The sequence below is a fragment of the Astyanax mexicanus genome, chromosome 7 (genome assembly GCF_023375975.1).
Source record: "Astyanax mexicanus isolate ESR-SI-001 chromosome 7, AstMex3_surface, whole genome shotgun sequence".
NCBI classification, from domain to species: Eukaryota; Metazoa; Chordata; class Actinopteri; order Characiformes; family Acestrorhamphidae; genus Astyanax; species Astyanax mexicanus.
The window spans coordinates 42871385-42896833 of NC_064414.1; the positions used below are offsets into that span (position 1 = coordinate 42871385).

The 25449-nt window shown below is 37.9% G+C and overlaps 3 protein-coding genes across 3 annotated transcripts; 1 reads left to right on the plus strand and 2 right to left on the minus strand.

The window, feature by feature from the left end:
• Nucleotides 1–61: 61 nt before the first annotated feature.
• Nucleotides 62–11071, minus strand: supv3l1 (SUV3-like helicase). Its single transcript, XM_007256102.4, has 15 exons — nucleotides 10646–11071; nucleotides 9789–9866; nucleotides 9379–9486; nucleotides 8982–9096; nucleotides 8724–8892; nucleotides 8438–8549; nucleotides 8286–8363; nucleotides 8050–8141; nucleotides 6595–6775; nucleotides 6127–6220; nucleotides 5758–5977; nucleotides 4887–4967; nucleotides 4610–4786; nucleotides 4287–4435; nucleotides 62–2161 (listed from the first exon to the last, which is right to left on the minus strand). Exons 1-15 carry the CDS (start codon nucleotides 10902–10904, stop codon nucleotides 1774–1776), a joined length of 2301 nt encoding a protein of 766 aa, XP_007256164.3. The 5' UTR covers nucleotides 10905–11071; the 3' UTR covers nucleotides 62–1773.
• A 777-nt stretch (nucleotides 11072–11848) lies between these two features.
• On the plus strand, nucleotides 11849–13037 carry LOC107197795 (uncharacterized). Its single transcript, XM_015607548.3, has one exon. The coding sequence runs from the start codon at nucleotides 12154–12156 to the stop codon at nucleotides 12670–12672; it is 519 nt and encodes a 172-aa protein (XP_015463034.3). The 5' UTR covers nucleotides 11849–12153; the 3' UTR covers nucleotides 12673–13037.
• A 1097-nt stretch (nucleotides 13038–14134) lies between these two features.
• Nucleotides 14135–22833, minus strand: vps26a (VPS26, retromer complex component A). Its single transcript, XM_007256101.4, has 9 exons — nucleotides 22683–22833; nucleotides 20395–20544; nucleotides 20028–20103; nucleotides 19209–19365; nucleotides 18430–18594; nucleotides 17580–17686; nucleotides 17330–17398; nucleotides 16770–16912; nucleotides 14135–15597 (listed from the first exon to the last, which is right to left on the minus strand). Exons 1-9 carry the CDS (start codon nucleotides 22683–22685, stop codon nucleotides 15484–15486), a joined length of 984 nt encoding a protein of 327 aa, XP_007256163.1. The 5' UTR covers nucleotides 22686–22833; the 3' UTR covers nucleotides 14135–15483.
• Nucleotides 22834–25449: the final 2616 nt, after the last annotated feature.

Genomic DNA, 25449 nt, shown 5'->3' on the forward strand with positions numbered 1-25449 from the left:
CGCAGAAGTTGCTTGGTACAAGTAATGTACTATAAATGCTAAGGCTGCAATTTATATAGTAAAAAAAATATTTATTTAAAATATATTTTATTCATTAATCGATATCATAGACATTGTTAAACTTTTACCAGTGATTTAACTGTAAGATCACAGTGTGTGAAGTTGCTTGCTTTCATCAGCATGATTTCTGCAGTGGCCATGGTGACAGTCACAGACTAAACGGTAAGATCAGCAAACACAAAACAGAAGATGATGTTCTAAATCACGTCCGTGTTAAGCCACATCAGGAGGCCTCTGCTCAGCCTGACCTACTGTTCCTTCCACACCACATAAAAAAACACACACTAAAGCACAGGACACTCATTATCCAGCTCCAGTGTTTCATGGATATCATCAGTATTTTCTGACCACTGATGGTTTTATTACAAAGAGATGGTTTAGTATATAAAAAAATAAATATATGCAATGTTGTCTCTGTGCCAAAACATAGTGATGAATGCAATGTGAAAACTCAAAAATCAACATTATTTTACCATATTGTTAGTTATTAAAGATCTTTTTTTTTCTTAATACATTTTATGGTCATTAATATCATTAATATATATATATTTTTACACTACTTATGGATGCATAAAAAGGCTGTGTTCAGAATGTCATTCCAAATCAGATTTGTGGCAAACAAAAAATAAATAAATTAAATTAAAGCAGATCCAACATATTTGGAGGTGGTCTGAAATGTGACAACAATCAGATTTGTACAGATGTGTCTCAGTTTAGACGCTCTAGCCATTTTTCTATATCATCAAAAAACAAACAATTATAGAACTTCACGAGGAGCAACAAATCCAATCTGATCACTTGCAAATAACAGTGTGGACATCTCATCAGATCGGTTAAAAAACACAATTTGGCCAGCTTTTAAATAATAAATTGGCCTTTAAACATTATTAAAGCAGCATTATGGGAGAACTATCATTTTTTTGCTCAGGAGGAAGGACACACTTTTTATCCAACTTTAGTGAGATACAGTATATGAAATTAAAGAAACATGTGGATTGCTGCAATAAAGTTACATTACTGTATGTTACCCAAATATTACTCATTACCTCACTAATATTATATAGTCCTATATTTTCTGGCATGCTGAGTCCCGAGTAGCAATGAAGGTGGCATTACTCTCCCCATTACAGGCCAGTGGCAGATCAACAGATTAGGAAGTGGTTATTTTAAAGTAAAAATGCTTCATACTGCTGCTTTAAACTCTGCATTTAGGCACATGTGAGAAATTCCTCAGTACTATAGTCTAGAATTAGAGTTTATGAGATTCCCTCTTTTTGAGAAGGAAGAACATATCTGGGTTTTAATTACACGAAGGATAGTCACATGGTACACAGTTCCTAGCATAAATGCATGTTACATGGAAGGAAACTCTTCTAAACTCTTTTACATAGACTAATTTGATATAAAATACAAAAATAACCATCAAAAATGGCTGAATCCTGAACTATGACCAAGCAAACAAGTTTAGTGTAAGCATATTGCTTACATTTAAAATCAGCCACTGTGTAATCAGCCTCAATTTAACATTTTCATTTGAAACCAATAAAAACTGTTTTATTCTGAACCATGGATGCTCCAACTCTCTTGACATTTCCCCCAAAGTCTGTAGCTTCCCAGAAACAAAATCACATATCAGTTCAAAAAAAGGTCCACATCAGGACACTATGTACTAGTTAAATAGGAGCCTGCACAAACATTTAATGTCAGTCTGTGTCACTTATTTTTCTTCAGTTTGGTTGCAGTTCCTTTTCTAAAACTTGCACTGTAGTTGTTGTCTTTAGACCACTCTTTCTGCAGCTGCTGCAGGAGCTCTGGTGTAAGCAGTCCTTCCTGCAACAGGCGTGAGCTCAGCGAGGTGTTCACAGTCCTGTCCTTCTCCTCCTTGCTGGTCTGGGCTCTTGAGACCCGAGCTCCTCTGAGTGAGGGTGACTGGGGCTTCGGGCCAGGAGTTTTGGAATTAGGGGCTGGGCTGGGAGCCTGGGCCTCTGTGGCCCGAATAAGTCGTGTGATGTTCCGCACGCCAACCTGGATTATACCATCCAGCTCCTGCTGGATCTCTCGGATGAGGTTAGCATCCGGAAACATGTCCATGAACCGATAGCTTGGAGGGAAAGCAGAGAGAATTACAATTAGACTGACTGAGAAACTATTAGCAAGTGATTAACCCAAAGCTCTCTGGTGAAGAACAGCCAGGAGAAACTGACAATGAAGCAGGACAGTATGATAGACAAAATAATCAGACTGTGACATTAACACACATTACCCACATTAATAATGCATGGTTAAAGTATTATTTAGACCAAAATTAATTGCCGTTTGTTGGAATAAGGTAGGAATGTCATAACTCATCAAAACACCCACTTTCATGATGCGTGATTCTATTCATGATGGGCCATGATGTTCACAGCATGCAGTTAATCAGTTAGGGATTAAATAAACAAATGCTCATTTGCATATTTCAAGCTTCAACAATATTGTGCTAACTAGAGATTAATAACATGGCCCATCTATTCAAAAGCTATACTGATATTATAAGTAGGGTTGCAGCGGTAACCGGTTTCACGGTATACCATGGTATTAAAATGCGTTAATACCATGGTTTTAACCGTGTGTTTGCTTATTGCCGGTAAAACGCAAGTCAGCGGAGAAACTCACCCGCGCATGCGCAACTCTGCTCCGCTTCAGCTACTCACAGCACACAGCGGTGAGAACGGCAGAAAGTGCATCAGACTAAACAAATCTCCGTCCGCCTAAAAAAAGGCTAAACTAAAACTCAGCAGTGTGGGACTATTTTAGATACCCGCCGAACGCACCCGAGGATGGTTATCCGATTTGTAATCAATGTGGCCGTAAATTGACATACGTCAAACCTGTTCTCCCATCTCCGAGAAAAGTATGTGTTTAATTTATAATTTTAATCTGAACATAAATAAAACCTCTTTGTAGTCGTGCACAACCCATGCGGTAAAAGCGCTGAGTTATCCGAAATTTGGGCACGCAGGTACAGGCGTCAAGTGCGTGCTACGATGGATTCACGTGTCCGTGTAAAGGTCCTGGCCGGACTGGATGTGAAAGACGCCATTCATTTACATGCGTTCATTTTCAAATTCTGACGAGCCTGTTTTTCATATGTTTAAACCAGACTCTGTGTGAAAGCCTTAAAATAGAAATCTCTATTGTGAGGATCATGTCAGAAATAAATCCCCTCTTTCTGCAGTATCTGGTTATATACCAACTTGGCAGTAAAACGGACGTTTACAACAGTTGTTGATCAGACACTGACCCAGGCTCAGTTTATCAGATATTAAATAATTTAAACTTAAATAATTGAACTGAATATTTTAAATACAGGATCTTTACTTCTTAGAGGACATGTAATGTGTGTAACGTGTGTGTGTATGTGTGTATATACATATATATATTTTTTTGTCACAACACAGAGTACAGGTGTACATGTGAGGGAAAAACATGGGTGCAGGTTACCACAATTGTGCAGAGTATTTGCAACACTTAGAACAGTAAAATAAAATATAATATACAGATGACTTTACAATATACACAATATACCAGTGGTGTGCAGTGAGGCCCTTCTTACCCTTCAGAGAAGGGGTGACAATAAATGCATGTAAATAATTACATAATTTTATATCAGGAAATATATATCATAGCTATTGTAAAAAATTATTTTTGAAATAAACTAAAATAAAAAATAGCAACTAATTTAAAGCATTAGTCTGTGTTTTTCAGTTGCTACAGGACTCTTATCTGACTGACAGCGGTTTTAAACAATCAAAGCTGTTTAAAATGGCTTCTGCCCCCACATGTCTGCGTGACCCTTCTCCTGATTTTGAGAAAAGTGTAGTAATGAGTCTGTTAGCAAAGTCGAAGGACGATCTAACCAATCAGATTCATGATTTTCACTACAGGGACGGGGCCATGGCTGGTTGCAGAAGGGGTACCCACTATATTCACTGCACGCCACTGCAATATACACAATACACACAATAACTTACACTGTAGACATACTGACAATGGTATTACACGGAAATACGTTAAGTAAGACTAAATATATCAATGTACGATGAGTGTGTATGTGTGTGTGGATGTGAGGAAATCCAGTAGTTCAGTAGATGCCTGAATAACTTTTTAGTAAAGTAAAAAATCTTACAGAAATTTAGGCGTGATTGTGGAAAAAAAATCCTAAAGCCCAAGAACAGAAAGCTTACCTGAGCCAGAGGTAAAGATCCAGTACGTCATGGGCAGCCTCTAGATGGACCAGGTCTTTGAGGTTCTTTGGGGGGGTGAGGGGCCAGCTGATGTGCCGACAAACCCAGTCAAATGTCAGTGGCTCATCTCTGCTAAACTGTCTGGCAAACTACAAACAAGCAAACAGACATTTTACCTAAAGCGTAGTACAGTCAATCCAGTTGATCACACAAAACAAGCACAGAGCTTTACAACGAAACCATCAGTTTCATCAACAACTGAGTGAAGTAAAGTAAAGTACTGCATAAAGCACTCCTCTTATCACTGCTTACGGTTTCGTTACCTTTAGAAAGGATGTGCAGACGAATGGCTGTTTCTTGTTGATGGGGGCGGTGCAGAAGACGTAGCGAGAGCGCAGGTGGAGAGGAATGTGCTGAATCATGTCTGCCAGGAATTTGAAGTCATCGATGTTGCAGACAAAGTAAAGGCCATCCACTTGAGAGAGACTTACAAATATATCCTAAAAGAACAGAAATGAGTCAGCATGACATGAAGGAACAATCTCTGCAGCCAAAATTATTCTAATAATTTAAGCAACTGTTTGGTACTCAAATACATACGAGGAGATTGGAGAGCGTGGCCTCAGGAAGGTGATATGCAAACATCTCGATCTGCTCTGCTGTGGGGTGCAGCCCTGCTGTCTATAAACAGAGAGGAGATAGAAAACACCTTAAACACATTAGTAACTTGAAGGTTTAGAAGATACCGATACAGGCTCTGAGTGGTCCAGCAGGCTAAGCTCTGCCATTATGATCAGGAGATAGCTGGTTCGAATCCCATTCATGTACCTTGCCATCAGCTGCAGGAGCCCTGAGAGAGCACAAATGGCATTGCTCTCTCTGGGTGCCTAGATGGTGCCTTTTCCCCTCATCACTACAAAGGGTGATGTCTCTCATGCCAAGGCATCTGTGAGCTGATGTATTAGAACCGAGTCACTGTGCTTTCCTCTGAGTGTACTGTGATGCTACTCAGCAATGCTGCATCAACAGCGGTTTGAAAAGAGGCGGTGGCTGACTTCACATGTATCAGAGGAGGCATGTGCTAGTCTTCACCCTCCTGGTGTGTTGGGGCATCAATAGAGATAGGGGAGTCCTAATGAGTGAGTTGGGTAATTGGCCTTGCAAATTAGAAAGGAAATGGGATAAAAACTAGATATAAAGGTTTTTTTTTGGAAATACCGCTTATTTTTGCTATGGTTATGAAAAGAGAAACTGAGTCATGACAGTAGGTGATTGTGTATACTCTACATGTCAACAAATAAGAATACAACATGGCAGCATGTTACCAAATGTACTAGGGGCACTAATTGCTTAAGTTATTGTTTATTAGTGAAACAATAACTTTTCACTTCATCCTAGTGTTTAAAAGGGCAAAATAACCTTTGCAATATTTTGCCATTTCTTTTTCAGAAAACCTGCTAGAGACCCTAACCTCCACAGGATCCACAGGTCTGCTCAGGATTTCCTTCAGCACAGGTAAGTCTTCCCTATGCATAGTGGTCACCATACCCTCCTTAAACACAGAACTGAAGCGTCCTGCTCGTCCTGCAATCTGAAGAGCCTGGGAGGTGGAGAGAGGAAGCATCTCTTTCTCTCCTTTCTCATTCACATTGGGCTTCACCAGAGAGTTAAAGATTATCCTCCTGATGCTCCTGGTTAGGAAAGACAACATACATGTATTGAACTAGTGAAATAGCAAATGAAGACTTGCATGTGTCAAGATGTACTTTCCCTTTAATAAACAGCAAACATTTAAGCAATTGTTGTTATTAAAATGTAAAATAACTCAAAAACTACTAACAAGTTCAAACCCATTCCAATCGCATCTGTAGCCACGAGGATCTTACAGTGGTCATCTGGGTCATTGAACTTTTTCGCTTGAGCCAGCTTTGTGCCTGTTAACAGAAGAATTCAACATAATAGTTTTTCCTTTTTCCAGTTTTGCTTTTATTATTAATCAATTTTCATTCTCTTATTCTAAAATCTTAAATTTAGTCAAATTTATTTGTCACATGCATAGTAACACAGTATGACCTGCAGTGAAATGCTTGAAACAACGGTCTGCTCACACAATATTATTAAGCAAAATTTTTAAACTTTTAAACTACACAATTTAAAGTGCAAAAATTCAAATGTGCAAAATATCTAGGTAGAAAGACAAAATAAAACACAATATAAAAACCTGCAGTAAACAAAACACATTAACAACAGAGAGAGAAGGAAAAAAAAAAGATAAAATTTACTTTAAATAAAGTAAAAAGGGTCTCACCAGGGGGAAGGCTTCCGTATATAACGGCACATTCCAATCCACGGATCTCGATCTGCCTACTCACAGAGTAGATGTCGTTCTTGCTAAAACACACAATGCAGTCACCAGGCTCCAGGTTATCCAAATTCTCCACTGCCTTATCCGAGATGGAGAATGGAGTCAGCCTCGTGTAGTTATGGACCTAGGGGGTGAAAACATTACATAGGCCATGAACATTTAAAAGCCAGTAATAAACAAGTCTAAATGAAATTTTAATCTCATATTCCAAGTGTCAACTATGTGAAACATAACCAAAATAAGCAACATGAACCCCTGAAATATGGCTTGGTTTTAAGATAGAACGTGGGTATTTTGTATTCTGTCTGGGTTGTAACGGTATGTGATTGTCATTACATCCCATTATTATGGTATTTCAGAATTACTCTAAAGCATGAATAGTGTTCACAGCTTTCCTTTTAGTAAAAGTACCAATACCACTCTGCACATGTACAACAAATTAAAAAGATCTCCATATTATGTTATAGCACAGTATCTTCCCAATGCCAGTAATAAGCAAATGTGCACAGTATGTTGACCATCCGATTTCAAACAACAGTACACCATGAAACTGGTTACCACTAGGGGTGTGACGAGATCCTGTGGCCTGAGATCTCGCGAGATTAAACGTGACGATATTTCTCCTTACTACAGTTTAGTGTGGACTTTTTAAGAGGGATCTGGCAACACAGTAGCGATAGCAGTGAGTGTGTTGGCTAAGCAGTGAGAGCAGCTCTCAGCAGAAGAGGAAAATTCAGGCATTTGCATAGAAGATGCTTCTGCTACTTTTAAGTTGTTTGTCTGGCTGCATTTTGGCTCCAGTGGAAACAATAAACGGTAACAGAGTGACCAACAAGACATAAAACATATGTAAATACTGTAAGTAAATCGTACACGTGACTGTTTCATCGGCAGTTGTACTAATCCCTTAGCTCTGTACTGTATTAAAAAAATATTCTGTCTCTGTTTGCACTTCAAGCATAGTCTTAATATGACTAGTTAGTTAAATTAGAGAGTTAGAATTAGAGTTAAAAAAGAGATTTAGAAGAAACAAAACACAAACCACAGGCTTAATATGACTGGTTGTGGTTTTCACTTATTGTTTGCACTATATAAGACCTAGAAAAGTTTTTTTTAATCTTTTATCCTTATGTCTATTTCTTATAAAATTAATGTGAGAGAAACCAGTCTGTTAAGTTTGCGTTATATGATTGTCAAATAAAACTCTAGTTTTCAAGCCATTTTTCAATTTTGACGTTTTCTTTAAAATTTTATTTTTAAATCTCGTCTCGTTCTCGTGAACCCAGTATCGTGTCTCATCTCGTGATATTAGTGTCTCGTCACACCCCTAGTTACCACTGAGGTCCAAATTCTGCCATACAAAAAAGCAAAAAAGCAAACTCTTCACAAGCCACTTACCTCCACCTCCTCACCAGTAGTGTACATGAGCTCAGTGATAAAGTTAATGGCTGCAGCTTCACCACACACATGGATCTCCTCTGCACACAAACCTGTTCACAGAGAGAGAACACAGGAGGAGAGCAGAGTTTTACTGTAATGTTTACATTTAAAAGACCCAACTATGGTTTAAAACAAGAAGTGTAAACTATTAATGTTGGTAATAATGGCAAATGCTTAGCTGTTTGTATACTCACCCAAAAGAGCTCTAGTCCAGGCCCATCCTCTGGAGGGATCTTTGATCATCTGAATCTCATCTATTACCGCTACCTCATCTGAAAGGAATATTCACCAGTCATGGTTATGATTCACTGAAGCAAAGATCACTAAGGTGGTTTACAAAACTCACATGGAGTGGTTACACTGCACATCTCAATGGTACAGGCAACATGACTAGACTGCTTCCCCTCTGGATCCACAAAGGTTCTCTCTTCTCCTGTCACCAGATCACATGGTACACCCTGACAGAGAGTCATGAAAGCATTCATTAGAAAGCATGTCCACACACAGCTGGACATGTAGTGTACTCACTTAACCTCTCTGTTTTTTCTGCACTGTAAGGATTAAAATATTTTATTCTAAAATATGTTTAAAAAAACAATACATTCTTGTAAAGAGTACTTGTAAAAACTTACTGCAGTGTTACTTTTCTCAAAGATCTCGTGGGCCAGCAGCTTAAGAGGACCACAGTAAACTCCAGACTTGGCTTCCAGGTATCTCTGAATGGCGTGATAAGTTTTACCACTGTTGGTGGGACCTGCATGGAAAACAATCTTCCGCTGAATAGCCCTGGCATCTGGGTACCTACAAAACATCACAATATTACAAATATTATACAACGAAATATTGTACAACAAATTATACAACGAATAACAGCCTAAAACCTCCCCTACCAGTTAACTGGAACACGCAAATCGCTTATTTTGCGCAAGTCATCCATACAGTCTAGCATGGGAAAGATCTGCTTGGCATGCCTCATGAAGTAGGGGAAAATATCATCTACATGGCCTGAAACAGGAATATGAAGATTAGCAGCAATTAAACAACTGCCAGGTTAGTCACTTGATTATACATACATATAAATATATACATACATATATATACACACACACACACACACACACAAACACATATATATATATATATACATATATATATATATATATATATATATATATATATATATATATATATATATATATATATATATATATGTATATATACATACATACATACATACATACATACATACATACATACATACATACACAACCTCTTGTGGCTACTCACCTGCTCCATTGCAGATATCACTGAGAATGATGTGCAGATCGGCATCAAGCGCATTCATCTCCAGGACAAACTTCCTAAAACTGACGAAGGCTTGGTGGAAAAGTCGAGCTGCAAGTGAATAAAATATTACAAGTGTAATATTCATAGCCCCAATATGTCCAATTTTTGTGCATTACTGCATTTTAGTTGCACTTCAGTCATTGTGGAGATTTTCTGTTCAGTAAAATAGGAATCTCTGGAGCAGACACACAGAAAATCCTATTGGTACAATATCTAAGAGCAGGTCTGTTCTGGAGGGGTGTACTAAAACTCAGCATGAAGCTGTGAAGCAGTGGAATCATGTTCTTTGAAATGATGTTGTGCTATCCATTACTTTTGGGATGAACATACACATGCTTTGGGAAACTTACCATCAAACCCCTGGTCAGCAGCAAGCTTCTGCATCTCCTTCCTTTTGTAAAATTTATTTAGGACCTTCAGAAGTTCACCTGTTATATACACACAAAACAAATGAAGGTTATCTAAGAGTTTGGGCACTATACACACCATCAGTCAATAAATTGCTATAAAGTAACAAAGGCACAGTTAACCCAATAGATGCTAAATTTTTTGGCGAAAAAATTGCAAAAATAAAATTAATATCAGCCTAAGAAATAACTGCTTACTTACAAAATACAGAGTAAGCCTTTTTTTTTTAATGCAGGCCTTTCCAAACATTTCTAATGTTTTGTACATGTGTTGTTACTGGAACCCAGGCTACCAAAAACAGGCCAAACTGTTACAGCCCACATTAATCTAACATAGGTCCCAACTAGACCCCATGAGCAGGGTACAACCCAGAAGTTTAACCCCTACATATCCATCCCATCACATATCCATCACTGACAACCATATGAGGGGCTGCCGAGGAGCCTGTGGAAAGACGTTTGGCGGTTCCCAGTTAAACTACTAAAATAAGCACTACATGAGCAAGCTATTTGTTTTGCCTTTTAAACATATAAAAAAAAACATTTTTTTGCTGGCTTTATGTCTAAAAAACACCTGACCTGCTATCATACGGCATTTAATCTAATTTTCCTAGCTTCTTTACAGTAAATAATTCACAACTGAATTATCTAGTCCATTTTACATAGCTAGGTTAACTAAGCTTCTCACAAATTACATTTAGCCTAAGAAAGGGAAACACACATATGCAGGGCATGGGTTACTCCAGAGCCAGGGCAGCTAGTTTAGATACCCCACAGCTCTCTCTCTCTCTCGCTCTCACCTTTTTCCAGAGGCTTTGTTAGCTCTGCTCCCACCGCTCCGTCCCCGTTGCTCTTTACAGCCACCGGCACGAACAGAGAAGTGTCCGGGATTCTGGGCGTCCTGTCCGAGGTGGAGCGACTCAGCGGCGGGGTGAAGCCCAGAGTCACGCCACTGCTGCCGGAGCTGGGAGCAGGAGCAGGAGCAGCAGCAGCGCGGCGGCGGAACAGAGAGCAGGACCGGCGGCGCAGCAGGCTAGCACAGCGGTTCAGGGCCATCATGACGCCGGGGAGAGGAGCTACGCTCCGGGGGCAGCAGTCTGTGTGGTGCAGGTACAGATCCCTCAGTGTATAGCACCCATGCTACTGGTGAACACAGAAACACTGAGGTCGGTCATGATCCACTACAGCCTGGACCAGAGGACACGTGGGGGAGAAGACCCGCAGATGTAGGTGGCTGAGTATGTGCCTGCTGTTATTAATTAAAGTATCTGCTTTAAATATTCATACACACACTTTTCTAAGAGAATAAAATAACTGATATAGACTCATATGTGTGTGAATATATAGAAATCACATTTTAACATACACACAGAGCCATAAAACTGCCTGTTTATGTGGACGGAGTATTTCATAACGCCGAAACGAGGACCTCGGCAGGGTGCGTTCACTATTTCCGTGGCTCGGGCGTTGAAGTTTGTTTCGTGTTGTTTTCAATATTGAACTAGGAGACACTCACTGTTATACTAATAGAACATTGTTAACTGCTGCAGTCGTGTTTTAAGCGTTGTTCTAAAATGTTAACATGTTTTATATTAGTATATGACTGTTAGAGACATTTATTTGTTTTGGTTAAAGTTGTATATTTTAGATATGGATTTAATATTTAATACTTATATTTAGTTATATTTCTAGCATGTGAATATTTGTAGATTATATACGAATCTAAGAATGCAATTGCTTTAATGTAATGCAATCTGATGTTTTTTATTTAGTTTTGTACACTTATTTTTTCGTCTATTATTCCTGTACTTTTATACTGGATATTGTTCAGGATTTTTTTTCTCTCATTGGATTTGTGAACTATTGAATTTTTGAACTAGGGCTGGGATGTTAATTGAATTAATTTTTATTAATCGAATTATAGTGTTAATGTGGTTTTCAAAATGGGATAATGAAAATTTTACATATTTAAAATGTAGAGAATCACTCATATATTTGCCAATACAGTCACATTTATATTTATCTGATTTAGCTGACACTCTTTTCCAGAGTGACCTGCAAAGTTATTTTTAATACAGAGGTGGGTCAATGTAGTGTAAGGAGTCTTGCCCGACACTGCTTTGACGCTCTGTATAGAGCAAAACATGCCTAATTCAGGTTTGTAGTGAACACTGCACGGGCTGCCACTTTATTAGACACCCACTTCACATAAATTGTAGCTACATTCCAACAAGTCCCACGTCAGCGTGCGGTATAAAGCCCGCCGAGCGGTGGTTTATCCGTGGCCGGGCTGTGATAAGGCGCTGGGATGGGGAAAAAGAGCGACCTCAGTGATTTTGATCGGGGGATGATCGTGGGCGCGCGGCGCGCCGGCTGCAGCGTCTCGAAGACGGCGGACAGCCTGGGCTTTTCCCGGACCACGGTCTCGAGGGTCTTCCGCGAGTGGAACCAGAAGCAGAAGACCACCACGAACCGGAGGTCGTGCGGGCGCAAACCGCTGGTGGACGAGGGGGGTCAGAAGAAAATGCTGAAAATCGTGCAGGCGAACATACGGGCCACGACCAAGCAGATCACAGACGCGTTTAACGACGGAACGCAGAGGGTGATCTCAGAGCGCACCGCGTACCGGACTTTGTGTAGGATGGGCTTCATCAAAACCAAGAGCACCACCGCCTCGCTGCAGTGGCCGCCCCCGGAGCACCCGGGCTGGAGCGCGGAGGACGCAGGCTGGTCGGAGGAAGAGTCCGGGTCCGAGGACTGCGCTCTGGCGGCGGGGGCTCCGCAGCAGCAGCAGGACGCGTCTCAAGTGTTTGTGGACGGGAACTGAATTTGCATCTCTGAGCGCAGGTTTTTACGCAAAAGTGGATTTGGGTTTGTGGATGGAGAATATGACCAAAAACCTCATTTTACTGTTTATCAGCGATGAAATATGATCGATACTCGACGCTGCTTTAGTAGAAAAGGATTTTATAGCTGTTTACAAAGAAGAAAACAAGAAAATGAGGAACATATCTGATAGACGAGCAGATGAGAGCGCATCACACACACAAACACACAGAGACAGAGACTATGGCTGAACCTCACGGACTAATTCAGATTATTGCCTTCTTTTTCTTTTTTCTCTCTCTTCCTTTTTTCCTTTCTTTTATCGACACTCTGTATTGTCAGAACAAATAAACAGCTTTGTTCACAGCGGTTTGCTATTCTGCTGATCAAGAACGCACCGGTTCTAATTAACTGGAGCTGGAAAACACTTGAGCACGCTGGTTAATACTACAGCGCTACGGGGGCGGGGTTAATGCAAGCTCAAATTTGATTACAGACCAATAACAATCTCCTCCAGCTCGATTCCCTATTGGATAGACCTTAATTTTCTTTTTTTCTCACACAATGTAGCCAGTTTTAACCCACTACAGGCAAATAGCAGGGTTATTTGTAGAAAAAACGCTTTTCCCAGCACAAATGTGAAGCTGTGCTGTTTGCAGCAGTACCACCATAGCATCTTGTAGATACAATGTTTCTGGGGACAAAGGGTCTTTTCACAGCACAAATGTGCAGAAGTTGCACAGTGTAAGGAGCCACTGTGAACCACCATCTTGTAGAATTTGTGGTGTTATGAAAGGCATAAAGTGAAATTATGGACACAAGTTAGCACGTTATGCACTTTAGGTTTATGTGAGAATTAGTATTATTTTTTTGGCTCCTGTGCTCCCTCTACATACAATGTGATTTACATTTACTCCACTGCAGTAAATACAAATCAGCCAGTAATTTCTGCTCACGATATCTTAGCACGTGTTGAATTCATACCAAAATGTGATAACTGACCAATAGGAATGCCCTCCAGCTCTTGTCATTGTCAACATATTTTTTCCCCCACACACACTTTGTTCAGTTTTCATTATAGGTGCCCTTTACCATCATTAATCATATTAACTCATGTTTCCAAATTATGTACTAATATCTAAATATCTAATATCAAACTAGTTTTTGAGTGTGTCATATGTCAGACATTTTGGCACAGTTTCATCACTTATTTGTAAACAACAGCCAATTTTCCAACAATTACACAGATTATACCTTATAGTGTTTGTGTGTTCTACAATATTTTGTCTGGGAAAGAAGGTAATGCAAGCAAATACTGTGTTTGTGTAACGTTAGTTTTAGTTCTAAATTACCTTTATGATAAAATTAGCTGTTAGTTGTTTAAGTGTTTAACACAGTATGGGTCTACTCTCTAAGGTTGGACATCATAGCTGCTTTTTAACACAGTCAAACACAGACAAATGTTTACCAGTATAAACTTGCATTTTTATTTGACAGATTAACAGATAACAGGTTGAGGCTGGATATGTACATTTTTTTCCACAAATAACTTTACATGGCTGCACATCCATGTAGCAAATATTCCCAATGCATTACAGTGACAGCACTTAAGGCTGGAGAACAGCCTCACCTGTAGTAGTGTCGTAGAGTTTAAAAAGATTAGCGTCGTTCATATCATAACCATAATGGCCTGTATGCTGGTAATTCAACATCCAAAGGAATGTAGATTCTCACCATCCTGTAGAGAACTTTATGCACATCAGCAACATGAAAATGGAAAGGAACGCTGTTCTGTGTACCAAAACCATTAACCAGGCTGTCATGCATGGGATATAACTTGGCATAATTTAATCAGAACCATATGGGCACTTGAACACTTAAACAAGGAGAGGAAATGCCTGCATATGGTTTTCAGAAACAGAAGAAGAATGTTACTACTCTAAAAGTGAAAGCAGTGCAGCCTACATTTAGCTCTGCAGCAAGGTTGAGAGAAATCTCAACACGTTAAGAGAACAAAAATAAGAATATTGACGTGAGCTACTCCATTATCAGCTAAACCCACGGGCTGTAAGTCGCTCACATGTAACCATTGTAAAACATAATTTTTAGGTAATTTTGTAAAGTTTCAAATCCAAAGCCTCATGCAAAACATTGAATATCTTGATAATATATTTATATATATAATCTGTTTGTCCAAAATGTACTTACAATGAGGAGAAATCCGCAAGAAAGACCTAAAGATTTGACACTAAATAAGTTAAATAGAAATCTTTTACATCTTAAAAGCGATTGCAAAAACAGTATGGCACTCTGGCCCGGATACACACGGAACACATTGCATTTCTTGACCTTTGAGTCCCGATAGCCTACATAGCTGTTTGTAACCAGATTCAATCCAACCAACCAGCATGCACTAGAACGCTCTCTGAAGTGAAGTGTATCTTTTAGATTCCTGGCTGCCTCTTATTTATCTGGAGCTTCAGGATAACTAGCAAGTGCTTTAAAAAAAGGGAAAAACAAACAAAAAAATCTTCATCTATAGAAGGGTGCAAGCCCCAAACTGTACTATAAGAATAAGATAGTAGCTTCAGTTCCAGTGCTTTCTATAGTGTGGAAGAAGTCCTTGTATGCTAACGAATTGCTTGCTGTGGACGGCGGAGTGGACACAGCGAAGGCAGGCGAAGGACACAGCTCATCACCGCAAGCTGTGACGAGTGGTGGTGTGAATGTTTGGTGGGAGTTGCTCTCCTCTCCTGCAATTGGCTACTGAAGAAATGTGTCCCTGGCTGGCTGTTCCTGGACCCCTCCCTCCTCACATTTCTGGCTGCTCGGCGGAGAGGCTCGGCCGTGGCTCTGGCGACTCGTAGCGCTGGTGGAAATTGCGTTTTCGCATTTTCTCTGGGGCTTTTCGCCACAAAACAATCTCCTGGTTTTGGGGAAAAAACGCATTTTAAATCATTACAAATGATTACAACATAAAAAAATGTATACAGATTTAATTACAGCACCTTGCTAAAGTACTAACCACCTAAAATCATTAAATCAGTCTATATTTTAAAGGTCACTTTTACAAAGGATATTTTTAAAAAAAGACATTTAGTACTTGTTTCAGTAATTGTTTCATGTAGGGAAATCCACATTCACTTTGCTTACAAGAATTGGAAATTCCTACACACAACTTGTGTAGTCCCTAAAGACAAATTACGGCAGAACAGAGGAACTATGTTTTATGTTGCTAAATACAATAAATCCTAACCTCACAAATGCTCTTGTACCTGAATACAATCAAAGACACACAACAATGTTCCAAAATCTAGCAGAAAGCCTTCCCTTGACAGTAGAGACAGTTACGACAACAAAAAGGATGAACCTTTTTTTAATACCCTGAATTTTAGAATCTCTTCCTTTCTGGAAATGAGCCCTTTTAGTGTCATTGTTCCACTGGTCATACTGTGTCTAAACGAAGCTACAACATAACATTTAAGTTCTTGCCTATACCCATCAGCACTGTTAAATCAGTTTTGAGGAAATGGAAACTGTATCACACCATCTAGGTACTACCTAGACAATAATGTCAGAATGAGGCCTGTGGGGGGAGGGGCACAGTGAGGTCAAAAGCCACTTTGAAGGTGCTCTAGTAAAAAGGCTTCAAGAGCTCTGCATACATCTGGGTTTTATTGGAGGGGCTAGATAAAAGCTGAAGTAAAACATTAAAGCAGGTCTGGAGCTAGCTAAAGGGTTTCTTGAAAAAAAAAAAAAACACAAAACATATGTAGTGTATGTGGTAGAAATGTCCAATATTTATTGTCCATGATAATATCCTAATGCTGTGTTAGGATGTGCAAGCTGATGTCATCGAGTATGTTAATCAATGGGGAAAACAACAATCAAAACGCATAGACTCTACATGTTCACACTACATAGACTGCTGCCCCTGTAGTGTGGCCTATATCCTGAATTGGCTTGCTTACCCAAATGCTTTACTAATTTGTAATGACCATTAAGATACTGTTCTGTATTCTGCGTAAATACAAAATGTTGTACATAAGGAATTCTATCCAATAGTTCATATTCAGATATGTTATGAAGGTACTATACCTGCTGTTTGAAGTACCTCCTATCCTCTTCATCCACCAGGACCAGATTTAGAAAGTACCTCACTGAGAACTTCTTGTTTACATCTCTCATTGTAGCTGTGAGGTCATAGCCAGCGAGGAACAGGCGTATGGGAATGGACTCACCTATCAAGAAAACATATTTTCTTTTACTATAGACATTCTAGGAGCACATGATGTTGTATAATTAAAGATAAGAGTTCAAATAACCCATAATTGTGCATTCATTTGCACTGGTATCATTGAACTGGTGTTTCTTGCTCCATGGCTCCACCTACTGTCAGGAAGTTTAATTCACATTTTAAGACACTTTTTTTTTTTTTCCCCCATTTCTGGAACTGAAACATAACACAAATGTCACTCCACTCCCAGACTCTCAAATCATCATGAGAGAGGAACCTCAGACTAACTAAAATTTAAAGACAAACCAATAGTGCAATAGACTGAACATTCTACTCATCAGCACTAGTCTATATAACTGCCTTACAAATAATTGTATATTGTACAATATGTGTGTTTTGTCCACTATGAAGCCAAGCTTACCCTTCACTGGCGCTCCATCCATAATCTCATATTTGGCGACGGTTTCAGTCTCCGTAGTTGTACTTGGCCCTGTTAAAGGAATGTCACATGACTTAAGGAATTTTTATGAAAATAACCTAGATCAAAAACAAGCCAAGATTACATTTGTAATGTTAATAAGCCACCACTATGCCAGTTTCCACCAGGCTGAACTGGATGTTCCTATATTGAAGAAGTTTAAAGGGGTGACCTCGTTCTCATTAGTTCTTACCAATTCCTGTCATTTCTTTCTTGATCAGCTGAAGCTCCATGTGTTGAATTTTGATTCGAACCAGCAGAAAGTAGATTTTACCAACAATTACATCTTTTAGGTGGTATCTGTGGCAAAACAAGAAAACTAATATATCAGAATAAGCAATGCTGAAATCAATTAAATCAGTTCAGTTAAAGCAACTAGAAAATTATTATTAAATCAAAGTAACATATCAATTAGTGATGCACAATTACATCAGATTCAGAAGATAAGTGATTAAATATATAATATTAGAACCGGACCAATTTAGATTTTTCAGGATTTGACATTGACATTTGTTGACATGTTTGTTTATTGTAGTCCAGAGAAGAACAAAAAGCCTATTTGTATGTCATTTTAATCTTAATATCTACAAATTAAGGAAGTTTAAGTATAAGCATTGATTTAGACAAACACACTTCATGTCCAAATGTTCTTAAAATCTATTCACTAGTGTAAGTTGCACCCATTGCTGACATAGCTAAAAATGCAAAATGCTTGTTTAGTCCCTGCAGAGAATTACTACCAATGGAATACAACTCTCTGCAATATTGTCTAATGTCAGACATGTGCAATGGAGGATAAAAAAGGAGCAGTAAAACTGCATTCTCTGGAATTATGGTACCTTAGCTGAATGTGATCAAATTCTCACAGCAATGATCAACATCTCATAGAAAGCCTTCCTTGGACAGTAGAGGCAGCATAAATTCATTTTAAACCCCTTGATTTCAGAAACACATGTGAAGGTGTCCCAATACTTTTGTCCAGATAGTGTATGCACATGGAAAATATATAAGAATATGACCAGTATCAGGAAATGGCAACTTACTTGGACTTGTTGTACTCAAACTCTATATGTAGGCAGTCTTCAATGCCCACCTCCATTTTGATGGAATTGTTGACATCAGGGTAGGTAGCAAGCTGATGGACAATGATGTCGTACTCTTTTACCAAATCAGACAGCCTTCGCACTATTGTTACTTTGAGGAAATACCTGTCAAGCATTCAAAGAATCACATTAAAATGTGCTTTTATATAGATTCATCTACCCTGATCAAGATGCTAAAATTTATAAACCACTGAAAATTAGACAAATACAAACAAAATTAAAGAGTTATTTGCTGCCCCATGAACGTGTTTGATCACTGAAAAACTCTAAAGTATTCCATGACTAATCACTTCAGTTCAATTTGCTTGTCAATGACTGGCCAACTGGCAATGCATCACCATGCAGGGCTTCTGTAATAATTTTGTGTGTTGTTTCACAAGATGAAATGTACTTTACTTTTTGGAATAACCACATTTACTGTCGTTAGCAGCATTTGCTAGCTCTGCTGACACTCGCTAAAAAGGCTTAGAAATGAACTTTTGAGAGGGGTTTCTTGTTACATATTAAATGTCTTTAATCTGTTTCCCCCATAAGACACACTACTTTTACAGTGTTACAAAGTTGAAAATGTTTGTGTTTATTTGGCCAGTCTGCCCTGCCCATACAGACAGAAGATTATACACTAAAATACTTCTTATCATTACAACATCAATACATATTATTACATTAATATTTACTTCTTATACAGCAATTAAGGGACTGCTTAAAATTTGACTAACCTCAGTCGCACATTAGCTCCAACATAGGACTCGTATGGCTTCTCCACTTGCATGAATTCAAAGTCATAGCTGCGATTCTGGGTCAACTCTCCAGGAAGAGCAAGCTCCTTTACAAGGTTTACAAATTCATGTGTGTTGCTTTTATCACTGAAGAGTTCTGTATGACAAACATGGAAATACAACTGGTCATTGTTTTTTGTAATTTCGGTTTAAGTTTAAGGCAAAGCAAAGCATTAGATGTCCATAGATTTAAGACTTCAGCCATAGATTGACAGCAAAGCATTATTACTGCCCCTAATATGTACAAAAATATCAGTTTGTCCAATTTCCCTTTATCCTTGAAAAGTAGAGGAACTATGTATAAATTAAAATACCTGAATGGTTAAATTATTTTTTTTAACCCCTTTGAATTAAAGCTGAAAAACAACACATTGATTGCATCTTAAATGCTTTTTTTCTAATCCAGTTTGTCAGGGTCCAAACATGTTTAAACCTGACTGTATATATTTAAATAATGCTTTAAAACATGTACACACATGACGAAATATACATCACTTTTGGTAAGTCCTCATTGCAGGATATGACTAAGCAGACAGTCAGTCATTGCAGTTATTTTGAAAAGACTGCCGGTTGCTTGTTTTACATTGAATGAGAAGTGCTCAGACCATGTGACAACCACATGCTTCCCTAAGCCTTCTGCATTTCAAGGCTGAAGTGTGGAGCACAATTCAATGGACAGGCACATCCAGCACTAGAGCAACTGCAGCTTTCTTTAGTTTTTATTCACTCATGGTGAATTTTGGTGGATATATGACTCACCGATCTGTCCAACAAACTCTATTCGAATTCCCTGATGTTCAAGCCGCTTGCTGGTCTGTTTCACATTCAGATTAACCTTGTGGGAGAGAAATAATAATGAGCCTGTTATAAAAACTTGGCTTACAAAATAATTCCATACTGAAACAAGTAGATCTAAACCGTTAAAACACATGTAAATAATTACCCCAGTTAAACTAATTCTATACTATAATGTATAGTGTGAACTAATTCACACTATAATGAACTATCAAAAAGTTCTCCTACTTTGCTAATGTCACAGGACTCCCAAAACTCAATAAATGTCACAGGCATTCAAATTATGCAAAACATTTAGAAAACACAAACCAATGATATCAACATAACTCACCTTTCCTGACACAGACTCTCCATCATAAAATAAGTAATGTTTTTCCACTTTTCCATCTTCTGTTTTCAGCTCTGCTGTCTTTCTACTCTCAGCATCATTTAGTATGACATCAATCTCACAGATAGGCCCAAACAAACCGCCAAGGAAACTCTGAAACAGTTAAAAACAGGTCATCACTTAACATCTGGGCATAACCCCTACACATATCTAAATATCTGCATAGCATGTCTGGTGCATGTCAAGTCATGAATCCAGAGTGGACATATAATTATGTTCTAAAAGTCGTGTAATGACTAGTTATATGTAACGCAAAACTTTTTGTTAAAGCATTTTAATTGTTAAAATGGTTGGAACAGACCTTTAAAAGCGAAAATATACTTTTAAAAGGAGCTAGTTTTATCTTCAGCACTAACCCAGCACTCATACATTCTAAAAATAAGGTGAGATGAAGGAACACAGATTCACACACTGTCCTGTGATTCACTCAGGATGTTCAGTATGTGTCACTCATGAACATCATGAGTTAAAGTGAAAGACACGGTGCTCTAAGGAACTTTACACAACTCTTAAAGGGTCTCATCACCATGTGCTCTTTTGGGCTAATGTCAAATTGTGTTATCTGGAGTGACAGATCTCCACACCACACCACACCATTATAATAAGTTTAAATCAAAATTTTAGACCATTTAACATCAGTACCTGATATCTCTTTTTTTAATGTGCTTCTGTCTGAACACAACCAAACTACTGATGATCAATATTATATAACCCACAATACTGTGCTAAATGATAACGAACATAGCATTTTTTATCATATAATATAAATTACCATACAGTAGAAATTATATAATGCAGTTGCATTGTTTGAACACTAGATGTTACAATCCCGCTAGTGCAGGCCGGAGAACCAGTGGGTGTAAGCAAAAGGGCAGAGGATACATCAGTCATAATCTACTGAAGCCAATCAATCAAACAAATCAAACTGCTTTCTTTTTCTTGCCTCATTTTTCAGCAATGTTCCATCATATTAAGGCAAGTCTTAACTACAAAAAGAGTGATCTGTTACAGCAGGAAAGGAAGGAGGTATTAGCTGAGAATACAAACATACAGCTCTGAAAAAAAACGAGATCACTTAAAAATTATGAGTTTCTTTGATTTTGCTAAATTAAAAACCTCTGGAATATAATCAAGATGAAGATGAATGATCACAAGCCATCAAAGCAAGTTGAACTGCTTAAATCGTTGCACCAGGAGTGGCATAAATTATACAAAAGCAGTGTGTAAGACTGGTGGAGGAGACATGCCAAGATGAATGATAACTGTGATTTTGTTATTTCAGCCATTTTTTTCTGCAAATAAATGCTCTAAATAACAATATTTTTGTTTGGAATTTTAAAGAAATGTCCGTAGTTTAAAGAATAAAACAACAATGGCCATTTTACTCAAACATATACCTACAAATCGCAAAATCAGAGAAACTGATTCAGAAAATGAAGTGGTCTCTTATTTTATTCAAGAGCTTTATATAGCAAGTGCCTATAGCTCTTGGTTTCCCTGCCTAAAAATTGCTGTATATATCTAAACAGTTAGGTTAACTTGGTTATATAAGCTAGTTTAGCTAGTACATGGGCAGAGCTGTCACTGGAGGAATGTTAGCAAGGATGGTGAACTTTGCTGCATTGATTTTTGACGGCTATGTAAATCTAGGCCAGGCTAAAATAAGCTACTGTAACCTTGGCACACCTCTGAAGCTGGCACACGTTTTTTAAACAGTAGGTTAACGCTACAAATTATTGTTTTATTAAAATAGCTACTAGGGACTAACTACCAAAGCTTTTAAAGATTTAACGTTAGCTTAGCTAGTTAGCAACCTGCACATAGGCTCGGCGGACTATCTAAAAGTCTTAATTATTTATCTAGCATGTACAAAAACAAATAAATGAAATTATCTAGCTATAGATATCAGTATCCGTATCCGTGTCTGTACTATTAAAGACCACTCAGGCATCTCAGATTTAGAGTAAGACTCGTAAATGAGCTCATAACAGTCTCAGGTTAATAACTGAGCTAGCGTTAGCTAACCTAGCAACCGTTAGCCCCGGGATCCACACCCATTCACCCAGCCTCTCCTCCCGCTGCCCGGCCTTGTTTTGGCCACTTTCTCCTCCACGATCAGCGAAACGCAGCGCATTTCCCTCCTACAGCTGAATAATCGGCTCTAAACAATCCAGTAACATCTGTCAGGAGTCAGACTTGCCCGCACTGCGTTCTCCGCATTAAAAACGCACCATTTCAGCAGCTTTTCCGCTTTAAGTCGGTCAGTCCCAACAGCAGCTCCACACCAGGACCCGCAGCAGCAGCAGCAGCAGCAGCGCTCTTTCCCCACAGATCCGCGAACTCCACAACATTAGGAATGATTATGGAGAAATTTCAAAACAAAAGTCACAGACTTTTATTATCATTCAGGATAATACACCGATAAACACAACTGACTCGCTTCGCTTTCTTTCCCCACTATATACAGCTCTGGGAAAAACATTAAGAGACCACTTCAGTTTCTGAATCAGTTTCTCTGATTTAGCTATTTATAGGTATATGTTTGAGTAAAATTAACATTGTTGTTTTACAATGTTATAAATATATTGTCATTTAGAGCATTTATTTGCAGAAAACGAGAAATGGTTGAAATAACAAAAAAGATGCAGAGCATTTTTCTCAAAAATGGAAAGAAAACAAGTTTTAAGGTTCAGAAATCAATATTTGTTGGAATAACCCTGGTTTAATCCTCCACCAGTCTTACATACTGCTTTTGGATAACTTATGCCACTCCTGGTGTATAAATTTAAGCAGTTCAGCTTAGTTTGATGGCTTGTGATCATCCATCTTCCTCTAGGTTTTTTAATTTGGTCAAAGACAAATCATTTTTATTAAAAAAAAAAACACTGTCCACATTCATCAGGATGCCGAACTGATACAATTGTAAAAACAAAAGTTCCAATCAAATTTTAAAAAGTTTTAAAAAAATAAAAAGGCTTATGTATTTAAAAATGGTTTATAAATTACAGAAGTTTAAAGCATGAATCATATCATGTTTCATATCTGATGTTTTCAGACACCAACAACATCAGTGTGATAATTAAATAATTATGCAAAATAAACAATTATTAAATAGTATATAACTAATACCAATGATACACATAGTAACAATAAATAAAAAATAGTGCATTAAAATGTACAGAAAAAAATAAATAAATAAGAAAATAAAGTCAGACAGATGTTTTTTTGCTTCCTGGTGGGTCATTTATGACCTGCATGCATGAGAACAAATCAGACAGATTTCTGCCAATTGTAAAAAGTTTTCTGAACAGCTGTGTTTCCAGAAAGAAATTCCTACTCCAAAATTGACAACTTTATTTATTATTCACAACTAAAATGTGCAGTTTACCACATGGACATTTTTAGAGTCAGAAATGTTTATGGTCAGATGAAACAAATGAGGTGTTTGTCCACAATAGACCACTGAAGCCATGCATCATTATGTTGTCCTCATTATGCCCATGTATGGCATTTTATGTCTAACACCTTGATTTTCTATGACAGAAATGAAAAGGGTTTTTAAAAAAATCACATCTTGCATATTTCAAGTGACTTCACTGTTGTGACCTGGATCTTACCACTTGGTAAAAATGTCTCATATCCTCATTTCGGTAGAGTAATCTACAGGATGTTGTGGTTACATTACCTCAGAACAACCTTACCTAGGAGCAGAAAAAGGGAAGACTGTAGTAATATTTAAAGCAACAATCTATTTTTTTTTTATCTTAAAATAATAGCTTCAAATGTTGCTGCTCTAATAAGCTGTAATAAGAATAGCATATTCATTATTGTTACTTTATTATTATACATTACCAGCACACCAGAACCTGCACTACGTACTGTGTTGAAGTGGTCAGGGCAATGCTTGTGAGAACTGTGAGAACATTGTGTAACCCGAGTTAAATTTGTGTAAAATCCTGTAATATTACTCTACCACCTCAGTTCACATGCTGGATCTGTACCTCACAGCTTGTCAAGAAATGCATGTGTAATGTGTGTTATTTAGTGGCAGCTCAATGTAATTGCACTTCCAGACTGTAGGGGGAGCCCAGAAGCTGTTTTGACTCAACATTTAAACAGTTACTTTAGTTAAGTGAAAATCATTCAATCAATTTACCTTGAGATTAATTGACCATTAGTTGATAAATTGTTTAATGATCCTGCACATTTAAGTTCTCTTGCTGTTGTCACGCTGTAATAAACACATTGTAAGTGGTGGTGCCTCTTATTTATATGTTTGCATTTTTTACTATGCAGTTTTCTTATCTCATGGTTTATGCATTTTATTAGCCTTTCCAAAGGTTATATTGTTTTTCTTAATTACTTTATCTTTTACCTCTATTTGCACACTTAAATTAGCCAGTTTGACAGTGTGTCAAAGGGTTTTCATAAATTGACCAATAAGAATGAAACAAAATGGCTTTTTAATTAAGGTTTTTTTCTTCTTTCATTTTTGGAGACAGTGACTAAAAATATTTTTAGTTTTCGACTGATCAAAAAAATAACATAAATATTGCTTTATAAATAATAAAACTGATAGTGGCTGTTCAACCTGAACGACTGAGCCACAAATGTTCAATTTAATATAAAGCCTGTAATAGAGTAAAATATATAGTCTTTTCTGACAATACTGTTTTTTATTGCACAAAATCAGCATAAACAGAGATTCTAGATAAGTAATTACACATTCAATCTAAGAGCCATTTTGTTTCAACAGCTAAAGGCCATCCATTAAGTTTTAGATAAAAAATAAATAGTTTTTATAAATAATCATTAAATTAAAAAAAAAAAAGAAAAACTTGAAATCTGCAATAGTTTTCTGTGGTAAACCACTAGGCAAAACTCCTCATTTATCATCATACCAGAATGAATTTCCTCTCTCGCTTAATTTTGCTGAACAGTAAAATCGCACATTTTCTATGGGTGTGGAGAAACAGGTCGTGAGAAATACATGTCGGA

Bases quoted from the DNA above. Each gene is read 5' to 3' on its own strand.
- LOC107197795 (XM_015607548.3), top strand. From the start codon at position 12,154: ATGGGGAAAAAGAGCGACCTCAGTGATTTTGATCGGGGGATGATCGTG.
- vps26a (XM_007256101.4), bottom strand. The intron at 20,104-20,394 runs GTGAGTTATGTT...CTCTCCCACAAG, and splicing joins GAGAGTCTGTGTCAGGAAAG to GTTAATCTGAATGTGAAACA. The intron at 19,366-20,027 runs GTGAGTCATATA...TTTGTCATACAG, and splicing joins AGAGTTTGTTGGACAGATCG to AACTCTTCAGTGATAAAAGC.
- supv3l1 (XM_007256102.4), bottom strand. From the start codon at position 10,904: ATGATGGCCCTGAACCGCTGTGCTAGCCTGCTGCGCCGCCGGTCCTGC. The intron at 6,776-8,049 runs GTAAGTGGCTTG...TTCACCCCCTAG, and splicing joins CTACTGGTGAGGAGGTGGAG to GTCCATAACTACACGAGGCT. The intron at 2,162-4,286 runs GTAAGCTTTCTG...TTTCCCTCCAAG, and splicing joins GATCTTTACCTCTGGCTCAG to CTATCGGTTCATGGACATGT.